Source organism: Panthera uncia, chromosome B1 (assembly GCF_023721935.1).
Source record: "Panthera uncia isolate 11264 chromosome B1, Puncia_PCG_1.0, whole genome shotgun sequence".
Lineage (NCBI taxonomy): Eukaryota > Metazoa > Chordata > Mammalia > Carnivora > Felidae > Panthera > Panthera uncia.
This window is the reverse complement of record NC_064811.1, coordinates 66,428,118-66,444,967: the sequence shown is the minus strand read 5'-3', so window position 1 is coordinate 66,444,967 and position 16,850 is coordinate 66,428,118. Positions and strand designations below refer to the sequence as shown.

The window sequence follows — 16,850 nt, the reverse complement described above, 5'->3', positions numbered from 1 at the left end:
ACATACTACTGTGTGGTGGGCATAATTCAAATCCTTGCCTCAGTTAAATGATATATCATGGGCCTTTGGTATCAGTCTTGAGTATTAGAAGCCATGATGTTAAACCCTCTTGTGCTAGGATCTATTTATTATATAGGAAACAGCATATGAACAAGGAGCATATGACTGATCAAGCTTACTTTAAGAAAAGCAACATGCTGTCATATAGTTCAGTAAGTTCTAACATTCTGCTTTATTTTCTTCCATTGCTTGTTATAGCCAAATATTGTGCAGCTTCGTGACAGACTTTGTAGAGCACAAGGACAGCCTGTACCAGGACAGGAATCATCTAAAATTCCTTATGAGAGACAGCAGCTGCCTAAGGGCAGGCCTGGACCAATGGCTGGCCACACACAGATGTCAAGAGTTCCAGCTCAACAATATTATCCCCATGTGAGTGATATGGTCCAGATTAAGTAGGAACATTTATATATTTCTGTTCAAAAATTTGTTGGGTAAGAGACCTTAATCTGCTATGATAAGTCTAGTTGTCTAGTTAGACAACATAATGTTTTAATAGTTTTTCTTTTTGTATTCTTGAAAGTGATGGTCTGTTCTTTTTATTTTTATTTTTTATTTTTTTTAAGTTATTTATTTATTTTTTTAAGTAATCTCTGCACCAAATGTGGGTGGGGCTCAAACTCACCACTCCGAGATCTAGAGTCACATGCTCTTTCCATTGAGCCAGCCAGGTGCCCCTGGTCTGCTTTTTTTTTTTTAATTATCACTTTAATCTGGTCAAACAGATTATATTTTAGATATAAATTAATTTAAGCTCTCTGGGGAGATTTTTTATTTCCCCATCATTCAAACTACCCATACACATGTACATCTGTTCTTGAAACTGCTTCAACTTGATTCATCTGACAAGCTGTAAGTAAAGTAGTGGGAACAATTTGTGGGTGATTTGGCTAATACTATGAAATATTTTTTAGAAAAGGTACTCTTATTTTGAGTATTTTATTCTGAATCATTATTACAGGTTTACTGTGTCTCTTGTATCAACACAGTATTCAGAACATACTTTTTTTGGATAACTTGGATATTAGTGAATGACCAAAGGTGTATGAAATTGTAGGTCATGGGGATTATAAAGATGATTAGATATTTTTAAGTAAGTAAGTAAGTAAATTACAACATTTAGTGGCATAAAATGTGGCATTTTACTGTCTTTTACTATTTCATACAGAAACTTATATTTCCGGACCCGCAGATAACCTTCATGTTCTTGAATGAAAAGTACATTTTCATAAGTAATAAATGGTCTTGATTGATAACAAAGTTAGCAGATCCTCTCCCCATTTTAAAATACATCAGATTACTGATAGAATTGACAAGGTCTTTTTTATAATCTATTGCAACAAAAGTAAATATAAAATCATGGAAAGCTAAAAAAAAGATCAATTAGTGCTCTTTTGTCTATTGCACTTTTGATTAATACTTAATCAGGAATAGATCACATTTGGATTTAACTGTAACTATCTAGAGTATTCTCTGTTTTTTATTTTTTTCCTTTATTTGATAATTTATTGAGAGCTTTTCTATGAGTGCCTGTCTTTATTCTGTCTGTTGATACATTGGTAAACAAAGCAGATTAAGTTTCCCACTATTATGAAGACTTTACTAGTTTGAGAAAAGTCTATGACATAGGTAGGGCAAAGCAGGCAGTGACTGGAAGAACTAAGAGGCACAGACATCAAGTGACAAGCCAGAGTTTTAAGACAGAGCTTGAATTTCTTAATATCGCCTGGCCAACTTGATATTAGAACTCCCAAGCATCTTTTGTTCAATCATGCTATCTTGAAGGGTACTGAGGTGAGACACCCTCTACTTTGGGAAAAGAGAATATTTACTCTCTATGTCCTTGAGTTTATCTGTCTTTCTGGGAAGATATAAAAACACTGAAAGACTTTCATTGTACTTTGACTTAGCAGTCTAATACTTTAACAAAAGAAAAACAAATTCAGAAACTAAGCAGTGATTTTCTTTTTTCTTTTTTTTGTTTTTTTGTTTTTTTGTTTTTTTGTTTTTTTGTTTATTTTGAGAGAGAGAGAGAGAGAGAGAGTATGTGTGCACACGGGAGCAGGGAAGGGGCAAAAAGAGAGAGGGAGAGAGAGAGAATCCTAAGCCATGCCCAGTGCAGAGCCCAACATGGGGCTTGATCTTACAACTGTGAGATCATGACCTGAGCTAAAATCAAGAGTTAGACGCTTAACTCACTGAGCCACCCAGACACCCCAAGCACTGATTTTCTTGATTAAAGCTTATCATGTACCAAATGAGGACAGGAGCTTGCGGTTTTAAAGGAATGTTTACAGGAAGGGGTAAAAGGGTGAGAGGGAGGCCAGATTAGTAGGAGTTCCACTTCCACTTGGAATTTCTATGAAGATTTACTTGACCAGAAAGATTTTGGTGTCTTAAAAAATTTGTTTTGAAAATCTTAGGACTCCAGGGTAAGCAACATGGTGTAGTATAGCAAACACTGGCCTGGAAATCAGGAGGCCTGGATTCAGTCCTAGGTCTGTCACCAGCTAGTTGTATTGACCTTAGGAAGCCCCTTCATTTCTCTAGGTGTTGGTTTTCTCAGTGGTCATGGGTGGGGATTAGACTGATTGATCTCTAATATCCTTTGATTATATGTTTCTAAGCTTGATATGGGACTAATACGATTTTTGCAGCTCTAATAAAATCCAGAAAAGGGAACGTGTAGCAATATGCTTACAGATCTAATAGTAGCATGAATACTATTAATGCTTCAAAATCACTTTTCTACTCAATTACCTTTTTTCCTCCAATATCTTCTTTCCTTACCTACTTACAGGAACTAGCTTTTCCCCTTATTCTTGACACTTGAATGCTACTTTTTTTTATGCTTTGATTTAGGTTTTCATGTTGATTTTTCTACTGCCTCCCTCTCCCTGTTTTGTTGTGAATGTGTTTTTCTTTTGGAATCCCAGCTACCTTGAAAGCAATTGCCTGACTAACATATGCTATCTTGCTACTCTTATTTTTTGCTATGCATCTGGCTGTTAATGCCTTCTGGGTGTTTTTTTTTTTTTTCTTCTTTTAACATTTTTATTTTTTATTTTCTGTGATTGGTATTTCTTTGTTCAATTCAGGTTAGAATTGCCCCTACTGTCACTACCTGGAGTAACAAAACTCCTACCGCCCTTCCCAGCCATCCACCTGCAGCCTCTCCCTCTGACACACAGGTATATCCTTCATTATTCATCTTTGAGCAGAATTCTGCTCACTTAAATATATATATAGTTAAATATTCTCTACCCCGCTTTTCTTAATTTCCCCTTCCCCCATTTGTCTGCCTGCTTATTGCATTTTAATGCTTTAGGATGCAAGAAGTTTCTGGACAATTAGTTTATTTTCTTCTCCCCCTCCTTTTGCAGTTCTAAATTGACCTCAGCTAGAAAAATATCAACTGAAGTTCTAACGATGGTTTAAATCTGATTTCACTGAAGATTTTCTTTTTTCTTTCTTCTTTGTTTTTGAGCATTGCAGAAATTGAAGAGAAACGAAAGTTCCCTTGTGGCATTTATACTTATATTTCCAAAGTGTGGATGGAATTTAGTAGAGATGGAAAATCCTGGTGACTTATTATAAATATCATTGACGCTGTTTTGTGAAGTTATTAGCATCTGTTGCCATTTATTGCAATTAATACTTCAGACCTGTCTGATCTTTAAATCACTTAGAATGTGTTGCTCAGAAAATGTGTTCTAAAGAAGACAGAATGTGCAAATGCAGTGTTTCTTACACAGTAAAGTTAAAAAAAAAATAAACAGTTCCGTTTCAGAGATTATAAATCCATCTGGTAAGATTTTTGGTTCCAAATGTAATCCTCCTTTTTATCATATTCTCATTTCCTAGGGAGAAAATCCTCCACCTCCAGGTTTCATAATGCACGGAAATGTTAATCCAAATGCGACCACAGCTCAGCTTCCCACATCTCCAGGTCACATGCACACCCAGGTACCACCTTATCCACAGCCACAGCGTAAGTAGTGTGACCCTGAAGTCCTTGCACAACAGCATGTCTTACCTAATGTAGTAACATTTTGCTTTAAAGCTCTAAACCCATGATCAAATCAGTTTTAACAAGTAAAGAAAGAACTGTGTAGGATTCGAGAGGGAGAAACACAGTTTCCCTAGGTGACATCCCTGATTAGCATGCTTGGAAACAGCCTCCTATGTCAGTCCATTCAGAACAGTTGGCTCCTGTTCCTGAGCAATTACTAAGAACAGTGAATTGTCCCATGATTTTGGTATTAAAAAACAGAATTTTTGAAATGATTTTGTTATATATTCTTTCCTTTCAGCAAGGTGACACAAACCATTTTTGGAAAAATGGTTCCAAGGGACATTTCAATATCCAATATCTCCCCTGCCCCCATGTACAACCTGCTTGACTATCAACAGCCTGCACCCCAGTAGAACATTTGTTATAGTAGTGAATCTGCATTGACACGTCATTATCGCCCAAAGTCCATAGTTTACTTTAGTGTTCTCTCTTGGTGTTGAACATTCTATGAATTTCGACAAATGTATGGTAATAACATGTACCCACCATTGGCTTTTGTTTTTTAGAAAATATTTGCACTTATAAAGTAAAATATCACCACTATTTTAAAATTTACATGAAGAGAAAAAAAAATCTCCAAGCAGAAAATTATATGATTAAACAACTATTACAAAAGCAAGAGGCCACTGCCTAGTAAGAACTAATCTTAATAAGCATGTTCTATGCTAAAGTGGATATTCTTACTTAACATGAATACAGATTTGACACAATTTTTCACTCATGAAAATGCTGTCTTCAGAGTAGAACAAGTACAGTTCTAGTAGATTCACTCTGTAGAGGTCCATACCTACCCCTGGTCATGAAAAATGTGGTAATATTCTCTAATCTGGGCTCAGGTCTTTGCATCAAAACATTAGTTGGCTGCCTGAATGCTTACTAACCAACTGTGTATAGTATATGAAATACTATGTAGTGATTGTTTTGTCAGGGATCTTAGAGAGTTGGCTGTTAATCTGGAACTAAGCTCAAAATCACAATGTGAGTAGCTGATTAGTTTACTAGATGTTGGAGAACGTATTTGATTCATAACAATAGTGCTCACCCTACAATTCTTCCGGTGGAGGAGATGTTGAGCCGCCAGCAAAGTCCCTGTAATTTACTGTAACGGGGAGTGCTTGGGACGTGTAATTCCTGCATGGTTCCATCTGGTGGCTAGTCGGTGTCACTGCAGTCTTTTCTCAGGCACAGGAAGTCTGAGAAAAGGGTCGGTCTTTCAGTGTTTGGGTTTGATGATTGAAAGATTTTCATAGCCAGAAGCAGTCTGGAGATGGCATATTTCACATATTGATCCAATGGGTATATTTTAGTATATTTAAGGGTATCCAAGTCATCAAAAGCATAACATATAAGGGTTAATACTTGGTGGTAGCTTATTGTTCTAATAATAATGACAAAAATAATTTCCATAGAATGAGACAACTGGTTTTTTGTTGCTGTCAATAAACTTATAACTAATTAAAATTTCTGTTTCTTCTCCTTGGTGTAGCTTATCAACCAGCCCAGCAGTATTCCTTCGGAACAGGGGGGTCAACAATGTATCGACCTCAGCAGCCCGTTGCTCCTTCTGCTTCAAACGCTTACCCTAACACCCCTTACATGTCTTCTGCTTCTTCCTATTCTGGGCCGTCTCAGCTGTACGCAACACAGCCCCAGGCCTCTCCACCTACCTCCAGCTCTGCTGCTTCTTTCCCTCCTCCCCCTTCCTCTGGAGCATCCTTCCAGCATGGCGGACCAGGAGCTCCACCGTCATCTTCAGCTTATGCACTGCCTCCTGGAACAACAGGTACACTGCCTGCTGCCAGTGAGCTGCCTGCGTCGCAAAGAACAGGTCTGCGCTTGAAAGGGATTTGGTTTGGCTCCCTCCTTTATTTTTTCATGAACACGTGGGTGGATGGAGGGGAATTATGTCTGACTCTTTGTAAACTGAGTAATCTGAGGTGTTGAGTTTTTATAACAAATTCTGAAACTATTTCTAAAAGTGTGATCGTCCCATAATGAACTTTAGTTGCTAAATGAGGAAAACTTTAGAGCTTCAAAAGGGTAAGAGTATATAATCTGCCACTAAGCTTAAAATAAGTGGTAAGAAATTAATTGGCAAGATAAGTGGTGTTTGGAACTAGGTTTAATTGACACTAATTTCTTTAGAGCCAAACTTTGCTCTGTTCTTATTGAGAAGTTTAGCATTTTTTAAATTATTTGTGCCTTAAGCCCATTCATGGAGATTAAACATGGTGATTGTATATAATTTTATAGTTACGTTTATTTATAAAGATGAGGGATCTGGATATGCTTATCTAAAGGAAAAAAGTGAGAGAACACAACTCTGACAGAGGATCTCTAATGAGAGAGCAGAAAAGTAGAAAGTCTGTGGACAGTAGTGCAGCGATTCTTCATTAGGGCAGCACCACCCTCAAACCGTTTAGGAATTTCAAGGATTCGATAGATAGTCTAACAGTGTAGTCATGCCTGAAGTTTTCTAATGAAAACCATAATCTTAAATTATTATTATTATAATGAGATACACGTTTTCTAAATTCTTATCTCATTTTATAATTAGAGCATTACATTAATTTTTTATGGGGAGGTTTTATTATCTGGTTTTCATTTTGGCCCCTAGCAAAAGGGGCCTCAAAGGCATGTGTTATAAAAAGGGATCGATGAATCAGGGTTAGGAACCACTAACCATACTGGTTAAGAATGCAGGCTTTGGAATTCAATCTCCTGGGTTTGTACCCCAGCTTTGGGTAAGTTACTTAAACTTCTTCAAGCCTCCATTTCCTCAGAATGAATATTAATACCTGCTCATAAGCTCATGAAGAAGATTGAATGCATTAATACATTAAAGCATTTGGGGATAGTGACTGTAAAGTTGGCTGTGATTACACAAAACCTGACTCAAAATTAGAGCTCTGTGCCTTTTAGTATTTGAAAATAGTTTCCCTTTTAGATTATAACTGATGTTTTTGAACTAAAGGAACAAAGAGATGAATGAATCTTGCTTTGCTCCTAATACTTTAGTTGCTCCTGGGGCGTCCAGTATGTATGTGTGTGTGTGTGTGTATATATATTTTAAGCAGTAGCTGTAATTACTGAAAACAATTATAAAATAGGATCTATTGAAGAAATATTCTATTCTAACAAAGTCTCATGAATGCAGAATTATATACCTATCACCTTTCTTCTCTGATATATAAAGGCCAGAGTACCAAAAATCTCACACATACATGCATGCACACGTGTGCGCGCGCGCGCGCACACACACACACACACACACACACACACAAATATCTCTATCACCCTTTACTGCACAAATAAAATTTCTATAACTTTCAATATAAATAGTTCAGTAGATTGATATTTTAGAGAGGAGTGCTAATTCAGTTGTAGAGTTCAAAAATTACCTTCTGAAACCTCAATAGTGAAGATAGTATCTATTCTGAATAGTTGGGTAATAGAGTTCTTGATTGAAAGATGAGTTCCAGAAAATTCCCACTTTAAAGTGGTGCAGGGAAATAGAGAGGTGAGTCATCATTTACTGAACATACACTGGACATGTACCATCATTTGCCATATATTTTCTTATTTAATTATCAGAGCCATGAGAAAGAGAAATAAGTTTTTTTTAATTGACATGAGGAAACTTGGTTTCCTAGGAGTTAAACTCATGGTTGCATGATGATAGTCTCCAAGTTGAGATACAAACCCAGGTCTCTCAGTCTATAAAGCCTAATAAGTTCATTCTTCTTTACCAGATGGTCTAGTCGTGATATAAGTCATAGAAGTAGTTATCAATGTTAGAATTACAAAAATCCTATAACAACACTGTTTTAGGTATTTTGTTACTTCATCATCTAAGTTAAATATTTGCATGGGTATTCTTAAGCAAAAGTGTATTTGGCCTTGAGATAAAGTCTTTGCTTATATACAAAGTAACAGAATGTTCTAACCTGGCTGAGAAACAGAGTGACTAATAGGAAGAAGAAGCAAACATTTTTCAGTATTCAGCATGTTCTAAGCCAGCTGCTTTGTTACCTCTTGCCTGTTAATAGTCCCCTGTATTTTACCATATTTTATTTTTTGATTTCCTAAAAATGTTGTTTACAGTGTACAAATAATTGTGAATGAAAATTTTCTCTTCTTTTTTATGTGTCTCATATCATATGGTTCTCTATCGGACTTGGGAATTCCATTTGTCCAGTGGATAATTTTGACAGACACTAGGGTTTGCAAGACCTGTAACTGTTCGTGAGCCTCCAAATTATGCCTGAGGCTCAGAGAAACTAATGTTGCAAATACCAGAACATTCATTGAGTAAATTCTTAATGGGTACTTGTTTGGTCTATAATCCGAATTATTCCAAGCACAGGTAGGGAGACAGAAGTGAACAGTACATTTCTAGTGAACATCACATAGCTTTGCTGTAAGTTGGAACAGAACATTTATATTTGGCCCAAATTTTGGAAAGCTTTATGCCAGGGCAAGAAATTGATAGTTCATACAGTAGGCAGAAAAGTTCACGAAGGAGTTTGAACTGCTGAAAGGCATGGTTTTACTCTCTAGAATAATTAGGATACTGTCTATGACTTTTTCCCCGTCCTGATTTAATCTGTGCTTGTTACTAAAGGAGAGCACTTTCAAATATGAAGGCCTTAGAATTTTACTCAAAAAATTATTTTCTGATAAAATGACCTTCAGGCTGTCATGAAACTGTCTTTGAGTAAACATTATTGATTTTATTAAACCATGGAAAATTTAATTTAGGTATATAGTCTCATGCTTTGTCACATAGAAGTCTTGAAGGGGCATAATGTTACATATTTTCATAGAACAGTGTTCTGAAAAATTTTTTTTAATTTTCGTAAATATTCCTTACTCAAATTATAAGTACTTGTTTTGTCTTGTGTCATTGGAAAATGACCTCAAGGATTCATATCTTTCTAAACTTTAATTTTTAATTTCATGACCCTCTTGTTTTTAATGTGACATGCTAGGCTTATAGGGGAAATGGGGGGGTTGAGAAGGATGCTCTGTTCTTTCTCAAATTGTCTGTTAGCCAGAATTCTTCATATCACTGCACTAATAAAGAATCCACTGAAAAGTATCTTAGCCAGTGCATAGCACATTTTGCTTCTGCTGGAATACCTAAGAACGTTCCAAGTGAGAAGTGGGATTCAAGTAAAGATGCTACTCAGCTGCACTCCTGTATATGTGGGACCATGTGGTTCCTTCTTCCTTCCCCAAAGATACTGGAGAACTAAACCCTACACTAAAGTGGATAAGGATCTCCAGTAACATGCCATATTCAATTTTTAAATTAATTTTCCCTTGATTTTTATTAATTTTTCACTGTAGGATTTTTAAAGACTCAAAATATTATAAAGAATAAAATTTAAATTATCTATAATTCTACTGCCCAAATACCACCAGTGATAATATAGATTTATTTATTCTTTTTGTACACATATATACATATATCTATGTATGTCTATATGCATCTATTAAAAATATTTTTAATGTGGTAAATATACTAACATAAAATTTACCATTTTAACCATTTTTATGTGTATAGTTCAGTGACATTAAGTACATTTACATTGCTGAAGAACCATTGCCACTTATCTGTCTCCAGAAATTTTCATCATCCCACACTGAAACTATGTACTCATTAAATAACTCCTTGTTTCCCCCAGCCCCAGGTAACCACTGTTCTACTCTCTCTCTGTATTTGACTACTCTAGGTACCTCATATAAGTGGAATCATACAATATTTGTCCTGTTTTGACTGGCTTATTTCACGCTCTCCAATATTCATGTATCAGAATTTCTTTACTACTTAAGGCTGAATAATATTTCACTGTATTATATTGCACATTTTGTTTATCCATTTATCTGCATGTGGACATTTGAACTACTGTGAATAATGCTACTTGAACACAGGTATACACATATCTGTTCAAGTCTTTGCTTCCAGTTCTTTAGCATACATACCCAGAAATGGAATTGCTGGATCAAATTCAATATTCAGTATTTAAATTTTTGAGGAAGCATTATACTGTTTTCCACATCTACACCAACACTTGTTTTCTGTTTGTTTGTTTGTTTTTTTTCTTAATTCTAGCCATTCTAATGGGTAGTATCTCATTGTGTGCATGTATTTTTTTTTTTTTTTTTAACATTTATTTATTGTTGAGAGAGTGTGAACAGGAAAGGGGCAGAGAGAGGGAGAGACACAGTATCTGAAGCAAGTTCCAGGCTCTGGGATGTCAGCACAGAGCCTGATGTGGGGCTCGAACTCATGAACTGTGAGATCATAACCTGAGCTAAAGTCAGATGCTTAACCGACTCAGCCACCCAGGTGCTCCTATTTTTAAAGAATTGAGATCATAATACACATATATACACACACAATTTTACATCTTACATTTTTTCTTAATATTACACCATGAACCATATTTTTCATGCCTTTAAAGTCATGTCATGTTTTAAAAAGAGAGATCTATCTTCATTTTATAGTTTTTTGAAAAAGTAAAAAAAAGATTCTCTTTATAGTTTTATGGGAGAATTATGTCTAAGATTAGATTATGCTGTATTGATTTATTTTCAATGACTGTTCTATGTTGATTTTTTAAAAATGTTGACCAAGAGTATAATTTTGCATATCTATAATGAACCTCCGTAATACTGTTTCCTAGAGACATTTATTTTGTTCATGTAGTTTGCTTTACCTAAGGTTGCTATTAAAGCGTATTTACAGAGGTCAGTTTAGCTGTGTTTTTAAAAAGTCATATTTAGGGGCGCCTGGGTGGCTCAGTCGGTTAAGCATCCGACTTCGGCTCAGTTCATGATCTCGCGGTTCGTGAGTTCAAGCCCCGCGTTGGGCTCTGTGCTGACAGCTCAGAGCCTGGAGCCTGTTTCAGATTCTGTGTCTCCCTCTCTGTCTCTGACCCTCCCCCATTCATGCTCTCTCTCTCTGTCTCAAAAATAAATAAACGTTAAAAAAAAATTTTTTTTTAAATAAAAAAAAGTCATATTTAAACAATTTAAAGACATAAAAGTGAATTATAGCTGAGACAAAACTGCATTAAATTGATAAGAGATTTGAACAAGGATTATCTGGGCTGAAATAAAAATGGCTAAATATATTGCATGGTTTGACATTGGGAGGAGTCAGGCATATATTTGGGGGAGAACTTTGATTATTGTACAATTGTTACTTTCTATTCAACAAGACATTCTCCACCCTCAAGTTATGTGAGCTACCCCACTGGCTGTATACTCCTGCTGCAAGTCTTTTTGTTTCTAATTTGGATTGTCATTCCTAATTTTGAATTTGATTTGATTTCATCATAAATTTGGAGTCATTTTACAAAAGGGTTGTATGAAGTTGCTCCACAAACTTTTTGTGCTTACAGTTTTTGAAATCTCCGGATACCCTCCCAGGCTTTAATACCCAGGGCTTAAGTCACTGCTATGAGAGATTAGAGGGAAAACTGCAAGCTATGGGGTCACCTCTCCACCTCACAATTTCTCTGAGGCACGTGCCTCTTGAGTAGAACTCAAACCGAATTGAACTCATTAATTGCTATATTCTCTTGGTTCTTCTATCCCCAAAGGAAGATAGTTCAGTTTTCGTAAGTTACATATGCATATAATATACCTCCACTGCATACTTTTGATTTGAGGCTGGGCCTGGCCTGACCCTGAATATCTGATAATAATACCTGATAATTTTGGCATTGCTGTGTTAGTTTTCACCCTTTTCTTTTCATGTCCACTGCCAGAAACTTCAGTTCTCTTAAGAGATGTAGTTGTTTCTGAAAGACCTGTGCTAAACAGTCTACAAATCCATATATTCTTACAGAAAAGACCATATGGGATGGTTACATATTTATTGGGCCAGTTCTCATTTATGTTTATATTCATGGTGTGACATGAATTACATGAAATTACAGTTTCATCAGGGTGCAGCCCCCTGTTGCCTCCTAAATCTAGCAGTAAAGTGGCACCACCTTGCTAAAGCCTCCCATTTTTCTTTAAGTCCCCACTAAAAGAGTGCTTTGGCCAGCAGCATTGGCATTACCTGGGAGCTAGCTGGAACAATAGAATCTCAGGCCTTTCCCTGTACTTAGTGTGAATTAGAATCTGCAGTTTAACAAGATCGATCTCTCAGCTGATTTTGATTCACAGCCTTAAATAGTACCAAACGCTCTCCCCCCACACACAGTGATATTACTGATCAAGTAGTAGAAAAAAATTCCATGCAAACAGGGAAATATTTCAAGTAGGCAGGAAAATTTTTTTCTTAAAAGAGACATGTAGCACAGGAAGAGAAAAAAAGTAATGTTTAAGAGTTAATTGGATCTGGCACAACCTAGATGAATTCAATTTACCCAAAAGCTGATTACTTTCTTAATTAGATAAAAGACATTTCCCATGACTTGACTAAAAAGTTTCTTTCCTTTATAAAATTAGTTTTTTCTTTTTTGGCTTGATGGAGGGAGAAGAAGCAATTACAAAATGAGTTTAGAATGTTTTTCATGATAATACTGTTTAAGTGACTTTTACATTTTGTCTGCAGAAAATCAGTCTATGCAAGACCAGGCACCTATGTTGGAAGGTGAATTAGTTATAAAATATACCTCTGGAAAATTTTCAATCATTAAATATAGTTAATGAATGGACATTCACAATAATGCATGTGAACCTCAAAGTTGATGATATTCGGAATCTGATCAGTATCATTTTTTAATTTGGGTTCTTAATCAAATCAAATCTTAGAGTTGATTGAATTAACATGGTGACACCAGTAGCTTTAAATCATTAAAGTCGTCTATTTTATATAATCATAAAGACCGTGACCATATCAAGATTGTCTTAGCTATGAGTAAGATTAGAAGGTGATGAGAGAGATTTGAATGATTCTCTGTGCAAGCCCAGAACTTTAAGAATTTGTTAAGCAGATAGCAGCATGTAGTTTAATGTTTTGTGATTTGCTCTTCAATGTTTTGAGGCTCTTTTGGCATTCTGTCTCCTGGTAAACTTGTAGAAAATTAATTCCATTTTTAGAATCAAGGCAAATGAGGGATGCCTGGCTGGCTGGCTCAGGGGTCGTGAGTTTGAGCCACACATTGGGTAAAATAAATTTTAAAAATAAATAAACTTTTTAAAAAATCAAGGGAAATGAGTACATGCTGGTTAGAAGATCTTATTTTTTAAAAAGTTTCTATGACATTATGTATGGATCACAGGTTCTTTCGTCTAAGCAATTTTGTTGTGATTTCATATCATGGATATCAGTAGAATAAGTAAAAGGTAAAATACTGAAAGAATGTTTAATTTGTTAAAAGAGGAGTAATTTTTGGTCTTTAAATATACAACATACACAAAATTCAATGAAATGTAAAATGATTATATTTTGATTTTGAAATTATCTTTATTTCTGGCATGTTTTCTTTAAACATACTGGCATTAAGATACTTAATGAATTCTGCTACTGATGTCTGTTTTTCACTTTGAGATGAAGATTTGGGGGCAGGGGGTGCGTGTAGAGGAAATTTACTAACGTTGACAGTAGTTTAATTTTATATTTGCTGCCAATCTGGAATTTTTTTTTGTGGCATTAAAAAAAAATCTTATCACAGATACCTGAATGCTTTTTTATACTTCATAAGTAACTCTTAAGGGAAGGATGATGAAATTGCTGGTGTTGTGTAATTGGGACCCGGTTTTTTTGTTTTTGTTTTTGTTTTTGTTTTTGACACTGTTTCTACCATGTGGATAATTTGCTTATGTTCAATTGCTTATATTAAATTACTCTCTTGGGAAGTAGGAGATTGTTACTTTTATTTTTTTAGTATGCTGAATACATCAACGTTTTTGTTTTTTTAGCAGATTCAGGTGATTTATTTTTTCTTTATTACAAGAGAATTCTTAACTGATTTGAAAGTTATACACCAATATAGACATAAACACTTCACCATCCCTAAATTTAGTACAGCTCTTTCACTTTCAATGGAAATAATGTCAAGTTATCTTGCCTCCCTAAGCCAAGACCTTGTGAATATTTGAGGGAATGAGTTTGTGAATCCAGGGCTACAGAGTGATCCCCACACCTGAGCTGGTAAAACCTTTGTGATGGTTATCCTCAGGTTAGTTAAGGCAGAATTTGAAGGTACTATGTGATGGATACAATTTAGTTGTCCTCTTTTCAGAATTCTAAAGGAAAATGCTCTTTATTATCTGTTATAGGTCCTCAGAATGGTTGGAATGATCCTCCAGCTTTGAACAGAGTACCCAAGAAGAAGAAGGTACCAGAAAAAGATGTCCATCCAGTTGCCTACAGAGGTTCTTTAATCATGTAGCCACCTGGAACATACCACCTTTCACTGATCCTTTTGAAGGCAAAGCTTACTGACTGATAGGTTTAAAGTGCATTTCAGCTTGCATCTTCTCCATGAAGGGAAGGAAAGAAACTTAAAAACAGTACAGTGGTGTGAATTTAACTTCCTTTAGAAGAGAAGATGTAGGGGCGCCTGGGTGGTTCAGTCATTTAAACGTCTGACCTCGGCTCAGGTCATGATCTTGCAGTTCGTGAATTCAAGCCCCATGTCAGGCTCTGCGCTGACAGCTCGGAGTGCCTGCTTCAGATTCTGTGTCTCCCTCTCTCTCTGCCCCTCCCCTGTTCGTGCTCTCTCTCTCTCTCTCTGTCTTTCTCTTTCAAAAATATATAAGTAAACATTAAAAAGAAGAAGATAAGATGTAAATTTCTAACAGATTTCTTTCAAAGAATAGGAAACAAAATTTTCCAGTGATTTTTATGTCTTTTAGGGGTTCCAACAATAGTCAGGAATTTGGTAATTATATTTTGGACTATTTTTTTTATCACATATAGTATGAATGAAGAAATCACCTTGTAGCTGAGCGTTGTTTAAATGTCAGTAACTGTTGACAGCCATTAAAGCAGAAGTTAAGATTCTTCTTTCTCCCCAAACATTTCTACTTTTTTTTTTTTTTTTACTCACCGTGATGTCCTTTTCTCAAATATAGTAGGGAGAGGTCATAACAATAAAATTGGGAGACACTAAATGAGCAAAAAAAAAAAAACAAAAAAAAACCCAAATTTAGGTTAATAATAATCAGAGATTGAATTTAATCTACTACTTTAAATATGATTGAATTGATAGTTAATGTCTATTTAGTGATCTAGGAAAAGGGTATTACATCTTGGTCACATTAAATATAAACACACATTATCTGATTCCACTATTGCTAGATATAATTCTCTAGACTTTGAGATCCTCTTTCAAAAACACCAGGTGTTGGCTCCCCATACGAGGGTAAGTGTGGAAGGCAAAGGGGAAACTGAGAGGTCCAGTTTTGAGTTCCCCACCCCTCTGAGCCAGATTAGCTCTACTTTTACGTTTTACTGTAGAATTCTGCATAAAATTTCATTTAAAAAAGTATTGTACTATTAAAAAATTTTTTTAAACCTTATTTAAAGGTGAGGAAATTGTACCTTTTTTTCTTATGCTTAGTGTCTTTTCTTTCTGTCTTTTAAAAGATACCAGAAAACTTTATGCCTCCTGTTCCCATCACATCACCAATCATGAACCCTTTGGGTGACCCCCAGTCACAGATGCTGCAGCAACAACCTTCAGCTCCTTTACCTCTGTCAAGCCAAGCTTCATTTCCACAGCCACATCTTCCAGGTGGCCAGACCTTCCATGGCATACAGCAACCTCTTGGTCAACCAGGCATGCCACCATCTTTCTCAAAGCCCAATATTGAAGGTGCCCCAGGGGCTCCTATTGGAAATACCATCCAGGTAACAAATCTGTGTTAATGGAATGAGGAGATGGCTCTATTTCAGTTCATTTTTTCTTTTTAATGTGTTAACTTTTCTGTTTACACCTTTATTAATGAGCATCTAACTTTGGTTTCAATTAAGACAACCTAAATAAAAAATAGTAACCCCTTTTTTTAAGATTGATCATGGATGGATATTATTTTTCAATTACATGGCCATAAAGTTTCTAGAAGAGGCTTTTATAATTGCTCGTGTATGTTTACACTAACTTGACAATTGTATTTCATTTGACCTAATCAGTACCCACAATTTAAGATTAGTTGAATCTGTATTTTCAGCCAAGCTTGCTAAGCAGAAGCTATTTCCAAAGGGTTTTCCTTTCAAAATCTAAAATAAAAATGTAATGAGTTATATCATTTCTTGTGTATGTATAAGAGCTAGTAATATACAGCTTTATCTTCAGCTGGAGATATAAATTTGTAGTTGCTATTCACAATATAAACAGCTAGTTGACACGGTTCTAGACGATGAAAAATCAGATACAACTGACATAACCATACAAAGATGAACATTTTGATCAGTTTGTGAAAAGTAAAGAGTTTGGGTCAAAGTTCAGCATGTGAAGGTGAAACAAATCCCTGCACAAAGTATAAAATTAGTTCTGTTTTTGTCTTTGGTTCATTGAAGTCAAATTTATAAAGGTTGTATCTCTATCACAAGAGTGTGCTTTACTATTAAGAGATAGTTCTGCCTAAGGAATTTCTAAATATTAAAAGTGGCGTTCTGAAAACCAGTGTTTTGATGGAGGTGGGAGGAGTTGTTTCTTTCCATAGGAATATAAATTACAAAGATGCATTGTTAATTTCTTTTCTTTTCTTTTCTTTTCTTTTCTTTTCTTTTCTTTTCTTT

General features: G+C 35.5%; 1 protein-coding gene across 29 annotated transcripts in view; it reads left to right on the top strand.

The window, feature by feature from the left end:
* Positions 1–16,850, top strand: part of SEC31A (SEC31 homolog A, COPII coat complex component) — a 71,677-nt gene that overhangs the window by 45,831 nt on the left and 8,996 nt on the right. For 6 of the 29 annotated variants that reach the window (XM_049630738.1, XM_049630737.1, XM_049630747.1 and 3 more), the window contains 7 exons: positions 259–432; positions 3,159–3,251; positions 3,925–4,051; positions 5,622–5,963; positions 12,714–12,752; positions 14,384–14,442; positions 15,696–15,959. In XM_049630738.1, coding sequence (XP_049486695.1) covers positions 259–432; positions 3,159–3,251; positions 3,925–4,051; positions 5,622–5,963; positions 12,714–12,752; positions 14,384–14,442; positions 15,696–15,959 — 1,098 coding nt within the window. The remainder of the gene's footprint in view (positions 1–258; positions 433–3,158; positions 3,252–3,924; positions 4,052–5,621; positions 5,964–12,713; positions 12,753–14,383; positions 14,443–15,695; positions 15,960–16,850) is intronic. The other 23 variants (XM_049630757.1, XM_049630750.1, XM_049630753.1 and 20 more) reach the window with 8 other exon arrangements.